We start from the raw sequence: 7,148 nt of genomic DNA, 5'->3' as shown, positions 1-7,148 counted from the left end.
CCTTTATTCGCGCAATCTTGTGAGTTTTTCCGCATTTACTCTATTTCTCTTTTAGTTTGCGTTTCCTTTCCATGTTTTGGTACAATGAGGGCATTGTACGGTTTGGTTTGGGGAGGTTTTGCATCCATATCTGTGTCTCCATCTTTAATTGCATTTATGTTATCACTTTTAATTTATGTATTGCATTGTTTTTATTTTCATATAAAATTTAAAATCTCAAAAAAATTAGAAAAATTCAAAAAATTCACGTTTATTTTAGCATATAGGTTGAGTCGGAACGGTAGATTTCAATGATGATATTGCACTATAATTGTCTTTTTGCTTAAGCCTTGCAATAAACTGTTATCTTTTAGCTTTGTCTTATTGCATATCTACGAGTTAATGTTTAATTTAGCTGAACGAATAGACTTGACCTGAAATTTTGGCAACCTACTTATAAATTCTAAGATTTAGAGCCTTTTAAACTGGTGTCATTTATGACCGGTTTCATGTAGGATTGTGAGTAGTATACTCCTTACATAAGATGTATCATCAACTTGCACGTATATGAAATTCAATTGCTTTTTGCCTTCATACATTCGGGTTAGTGGTTGGTGTCACATGCAGGGAGGTGCTTACAATTTCCCTTTCTTTCATTTTTACCCATTTAACTCCACATTAGCCAAATTTGCCTGTTGACCCTTAGCTACATTCCAAATTTAGCCTGCCTTGTGAAGCTAGTTTAGATTGTTCTGCGGTATATTGTCTATTGTATCAAGTTTGGCTTGCATCTATTGATTCGGAGTTGGTAACTTATGAAGAAATGGAGGATGATGAAAAAGACGTGAAAAAGAAAAAAAAGAAGTTGAAAAAAAAGGAATTCGAAAATGAAAAAGAAAAAAAAAATTCGAAAAAGAAGAAAAGAAGAAACCGAAAAAATAGATAAAGAAAGGAAAAATTTGAAAAAAGAGATGTTGTTTGTTGATTAGTCGGTTTCTGCTCCTATGTTCTATCTTATATCATTTGAGGAGTGTTTCTAGTTCGGTTTGGTGAGATTTTATGCCAATTGAAGGGCATGTGCTTAATTCATAATTGAGTTGGAATCGGATGTCGATATATGGTTTTGTTTAGGTACTAGCTTGATCACCTATCACTACTACAGAAATCATGAAGGACATCGGACTTCTAGACACATGGAGATCGGATTATAGGCCGATGTAGAGTTCAGTCCCGTCCATATGGGGTGTAATGGACATGGGAATTTAAACCGATGTCCATTAATATATGCACATCGGATTTTTAAATATATCCGATGTCCATATGAGTAATGAACATCAGATTTTAACATTAATCCGATGTCCATATGTGTAATGTACATCAGATTTTTATAGAAAGCCCATGTCCTTTGAAGCTAGAATTACATCGAACTTTTATAAATCCGTTGTCCTTTATATTGTTTTTTTTTTATAAAAAATTTGAAAAGAGCAGGCCAATTCATATTGCATTACACCAATTTGAATGCCAAAACATTAATACAAAACATGCCAACTGCCATTCAACCAAAATGATCGATTTCAATTAATAAAAACCGATCCCAATCAACATACAACGCAACCGTCTCCGTCATCCGAATTCAACAACTAACGAACAACAACAAAGGGCATAACAAATCCCAGCCAACATAACATATGGTCTTGCAGATCATGTAACCAGTTTTTCAAAATGCAACTACCTAATACATTACTACGCTAGCTAGCTATCTACGGCTAGATATTGAGAAAATAGTTCGCCCACAAGTCCCGAACCTCATCTAATTCTTCTTGTGAATATGGCGTGGTGTCTTGAAAAACCTGTAATGCATATTAATGACAATGGGGCAGTCGACATGGCCTCACAAGGGCAGACTTCATATAAGCTAATAATTAAGGGAAGAGGGTGCAAAGAATAGCTCATTGAATTGGCGCGGGTTCGCCCACAATGCGTATAGGCAGCAGGTCAAAGTAGGATAATTACTTGAAAAAATACCGAGTTTTGCTATAATGTCGAAACTGACCTCATTGATAGGCTTTGTTGGATTAGAACGTGTGACGATTTCCAGCATGTACCTCATGACGTAGTACCCGTATTCTACAACACCTTGTTGACGAGCACACTAAAACAACAACTCGACAAGAATTAAACCAATAACATGACTTTGTCAATTAAAAGTGATTGATGATCAGACATTGAATTTGTCGTCATAATAAGCAACAACTTACATTATGTTGCAGCCATTGCGGTGCTTGAGAACGCATTCTTTCCCCACCATTGTAGCCGTATACTCTTACCGATCTAAATATAAACATGGTTTCAAATAAATGATTGTCAGCCAATAATAGTTGCCATTTTTAATGTTCTAATCAGTTGAACATTTATTTATGTGCATATCAATAAATGAACTATTAAGATGAAGATACGCATTAATTAAAGATCTCAACTTTGACGGCACTGACTTTCCTAGTGAGTCGAACCAATGCACTTGATTATGATCAGCAACGTCAGTCACAACGAGCATCCAATGATCACTGTAAATAATTTGTAACTTATTTACATGATAATCAATAATAAATGGTGACTGTTTTGTTTATTTAAAAGGCAAGGTTGATCAGCACTTACTCATCGTAATATGGAGCGATGTAAAATTTCTTTTTCAAGTCTTTCATCCTTTTAGAAAGTATAGTTACTGCTTCATCTGAGGCATAGCCTATTTGTGAAATAATTTCTGGACATAAGAACCCGTACATTTGCTGGTCACAGATGCTATCCAAGTACCTATAACAATATACGTATAAATATAACCAACATTTACGGTAAATAATCAACCTTTTCCATGGAAGCAGATTAAAAGTTAAAGGAACGAGCGTAACGAGTAGCTTCGCAAACCTACTCGACGTGGTGGCAGTAGATGTTGCAGTTTGAATAACCAATACAGTAGATGTTGCTGATTGAATAACCAATGCAAAACTAAATAATGAGATGCAATAATAGTAGTATACATACCCAAGAAAAGTGTCAATGACTCCAAGGGAGTTCATTGCCTTCCGGTAACATCTGACCCAAAAACTCAAGCAAAGTTGTGAAACTTTTATCACTCCATCCATTTTTAGCCTTTAAACTATACAATTTTAAAGTTGCTGATAGGCGTGTGAAAGTTGAACCAGGGTACAAGGGTTTTATTGCATCACCAGACAGCCTATCAAACATCTCAATTTCACTTGGGTCTACAGCGGATTTTTTCAAATCATTTATAAGATTGTCTACTCGATCAACATTTTCATCAAAATCCTCTCCCCCAAAGTCGCTATCATCCGCTAAATTACTACACAAAGTGGGCAGCACATCCTCCCCATGCCAAATCCACCTTGTATAACTCTTGTCAATACCATTAATTAGGAGGTGACTTTCCAATTCTACCGCATCAACATACTCATTATTCCCACATTTAACACATGGACAGAAAAGTTGTTCCACATTCTCTGCATTATTCATAGCATGTCTAACAAAATATTCCACCCCTTCCCTATATCTAGAATCCAAACGATCAACAAACATCCATTCGCGATCCATATCCATACTCCAAATTTACTGCAATAATAGGGAAGAGGGTTAAAATCTGCTTACTATTTTCAGAGTTCATCACTTCACCTAATTACTTAACTCTCTACTCCTTAATTAACATTCTACCTTACTTTTACTCCTTACTTTGTTTATTTACATGCTTTTTATGCTACAAACAGTATTGACTGAAAATAGTAAGCAGATTTTCAAACATGCTAATCACAGACCATACATTCACTACACATTCACACATGCTAATCACAGACCATAGAAACCCCCAATTTGAGCATACATTCACATACATTCTTTCACAGACCATACATTCACACAACTACCAACTAATCTGCTCATACAACCACATCAAAAGAGACCCAATTCAACTAAACATTAGAATGATAAGTTTGATAATCTAATAGTCAAGTTTCGAAACTTTCTGAATGTTTATTGAAAAACTAAATGGCAAAATTCAAGCAAAGAAGTGCCAAAATAATTAATACAAATGCTCATCTCGCTTATACACAAATTCATCACTTAAACAAACAAAGAATTCAACTAACAACGAGTATCATTCATATATAAACCAGGAATATAAATGCATGTAATACAATAATAGCAATGTATAATAATAAACCCCAATTAGATTATCAATTAAATTATAACCCTATAATTCATTCTTCAGTCAAAATTACAAACAAATCAAAAACCATTTCAGTAAAATATTCAAATAAACCATAAAATGATCGAGAATAAATATATAAATGATAGGGGAAGATTAATTACCTAATAATAAAGAGCGAAGAACGAAGCAGCAGCAACTAGGGTTTGATGTCGCGAGGTGATGAGAACGAAGACTGATGATATCGCCGGTGAAGAGAAGAAGGATGATGTCGCCGGTGATGAGAGAAGAAGGGATGAACGATGAAGCAGCAGCAGCAGCTAGGATTTTGGGTTTTTGATCGGGTTTTGAAGTGAAGAAGCTAAGGGATGAACGATGAGATAGAGAAGAAAGGGATGAGTAGGCTAAGGGTTTGGGTTTGGGTTTGTCTAAAAAAAAGAATGATATGGAGTAAGTATAATAGATTGACTCAGTATGCTAGTGAAAATAATTTGGGGCGGGAGAATTGTTTTCATTTTACGCCCAAATTGAGGATTATATGGACATGGGTTGTAATTTAATCCGATGTCCATTATAATGGACATGGGTTGAAAATAACAACCGATGTCCATATAATATAATTACATCAGACTTTTATAAAAATCCGATGTGCAAACTTATTACATCTGTTTTTTCAAAAATCCGATGTCCATCCACTGATGTCCTTGATGAATTCTGTAGTAGTGTATACCTCCATATTCCCATAAATGTTTTGCCTTTTGTTACCCATTGCCTCACTTTACCATATTTTTGTAAGCCCTCGGCTTTGACAGGACCTTGTTTGGTTGGAATGTGTGTACGGTAGCTAGAATTGTCTATCATATTAGTTGCATGCATGCTTATGTGGGTCGTAGTCTAGGTGAGCGACCATTTTTCTTCCTCTCTCTTACATTCATATGCTTACCCTTTGCTTCATGAGAGAAGAGTGACCCGTGAGAGTCCATTGTTAAAGGTCTTGCAAGGTCGACGGTTCAGCTACTTTCATAAACATCCTATAACTCGTTTGCATTTGACTGTTTAGCTATAAGTGTTAGCTTGTCTGCATTAAATTGGCTTAAGTGGGCATTTGTAGCTAGCTCTGAGTTATCTTTCCCGTTCCTTTAGTTGCATTTTAGTTTACTCGAGGACGAGTAAAGGTTTGGTTTGGGGAGATTTGATACGTGCATTTTATATAGTCTTTTTAGCCTATTTTATGCATGTATTTCTATGCTTTTATCGTGGTTTTATGCTACGAAATGCCCCGAATATACTACTTTGTGTTATTTTGTCTTAATTGCAGGAATGGACCATAAAGTAGTGAAATCAAGCCATTTATCGTCCGTTTTGCATGCATTTGGAGGAAGAGTAGATTTAAAGCGGGAAATATAGCTGTCTTCGGATGCGTGAAGCTATTTCGGGAGTTGAAAGGACAAGTCAAAGTCAAACTAACGTGATTAATGAGCTGCTGAAGTTAGTATGCACTCGATCGAGTAGTTTTCTAGCTGATCGAGTGGTTTTAGGTCTAATAAATAGTCGCTCGAGTAGTTTATCTGGTCGATCGACCAGTTCAATAAAAGCCTTTAGTCGATCGAGTAACTATTTTGGTCGATCAAGCAGTTTTTGGCTGAGTTTGCTCGATCGAGTGGTTTTGTTCCACTCGATCGAGTGGATTCGCTATGGGCTGGGTTTTTAGCTTTAATTCTGTTAATTAGGTTTAGCAAATCCTATTTTCTTATAAATAGGAAGATTAGGACGACATTTAAGCTCTCCTTCTCTTCTCTTGGGACTTCTCTCTTTTCCCTCTGGAACTTGATCATACTTTGCTACTGTTACTTTCTTACGGATTTAATTCAGTATTTCTTCCTTTCCCTTTCTTTTCCTCTTTAATTTATGCTTATGATTATTGTTCTCCCTTTATTTCTTGTTTTCTATTTTAGTATGCGTTGCTAATTCCCCTTGTAAGTTAGGATTAGGGAAGCCGTGGTAATAATATGATAGGATTGACTTGATTAGATTAGTCTTGCGATAAGAATTGTATTAGGCAATTTAATTGTTATTAGGTCAAATGAATGCATGCAGGAGACCAATTTATCTAGTTAACTCCGACCTGGATCGAAAGATTGGAAGGGAAAGCTTGCTTAATTACAATAGGTAATACCTAATTAGGGCGAAATCTAAGTTAGGAGACCCTAGGGCGGTTTAAGGACCGAAAGGTGACGACCATAGCTCTTCTTATCAATAGTTTAATCGACTCAGTTGACCCGATAGTGTAGCTGCCACGGTAGACCGACTCCTAGCATATTCCTTTCTCTTTCTGTTAATTTCTTACATTCATTTCTCTCTTGCCTTAGCTTCATTAGTTTAGTTCAACAATCAAAACCCCCATTTCTATGACACCCTGACAGACCGAATTAAACAGATAGATAGCAATTTAGCCTCCCTGTGGAGATCGACCCTACTTACCGCTGACTTATGTTAGTAGTACTTAGGTATTTATTTTTGGTACATAACGACCGTATCAAATTTTGGCGCCGTTGCCGGGGAGGCGACGCTTTTATCTGTTTTAATCTTGTCTGTTTTTCGCCTCAAGGGAAGACTGAGTACCTTGAGGCCGTTCTAATCTTTTTCTTCAGCGCTGTTTTGATAGGTCTACAGGTCTGTTAGTCAGTTTTTAGAGAAAGATTATCGAAGGGAAGGCTTGAGTACCTTCGATTCTTTGCCAAGATGACGTCCGTTTCCCGACTTATTGGGGTTGTGGTAATTACTATAATGTCGCTCATCGACCACAACCGTTGATGCAACAAGGCTATCAACAGCCTTGTTATTTGTTTCCACCGCAACCAACCCATTCACCTGCTAGGAATGATGAGGTGGAAGAACTGAAGTCAACAATATTGGCACTTGCACTACAGTGTCATAATTCTAGTGCGGAATTTGA

General features: G+C 36.4%; 1 protein-coding gene across 1 annotated transcript; it reads right to left on the bottom strand.

The window, feature by feature from the left end:
- Positions 1–1,745: 1,745 nt before the first annotated feature.
- LOC141599587 (uncharacterized) lies at positions 1,746–3,585 on the bottom strand. The gene is made up of 7 exons (XM_074419654.1): positions 3,140–3,585; positions 3,019–3,069; positions 2,635–2,790; positions 2,436–2,543; positions 2,238–2,310; positions 2,033–2,131; positions 1,746–1,829 (listed from the first exon to the last, which is right to left on the bottom strand). Exons 1-7 carry the CDS (start codon positions 3,583–3,585, stop codon positions 1,746–1,748), a joined length of 1,017 nt encoding a protein of 338 aa, XP_074275755.1.
- Positions 3,586–7,148: the final 3,563 nt, after the last annotated feature.

This window comes from Silene latifolia, chromosome 9 (genome assembly GCF_048544455.1).
Source record: "Silene latifolia isolate original U9 population chromosome 9, ASM4854445v1, whole genome shotgun sequence".
NCBI classification, from domain to species: Eukaryota; Viridiplantae; Streptophyta; class Magnoliopsida; order Caryophyllales; family Caryophyllaceae; genus Silene; species Silene latifolia.
Note: the sequence above shows the minus strand (reverse complement) of the source record. Positions and strands in the feature narration are given on the sequence as shown.

Coding starts and splice junctions, on each gene's coding strand:
- LOC141599587 (XM_074419654.1), bottom strand. CDS start 3,585: ATGGATCGCGAATGGATGTTTGTTGATCGTTTGGATTCTAGATATAGG. Junction 2,132..2,237: donor CGCAATGGCTGCAACATAAT/GTAAGTTGTTGC, acceptor TTGTTGTTTTAG/TGTGCTCGTCAACAAGGTGT. Junction 1,830..2,032: donor CAACAAAGCCTATCAATGAG/GTCAGTTTCGAC, acceptor TATGCATTACAG/GTTTTTCAAGACACCACGCC.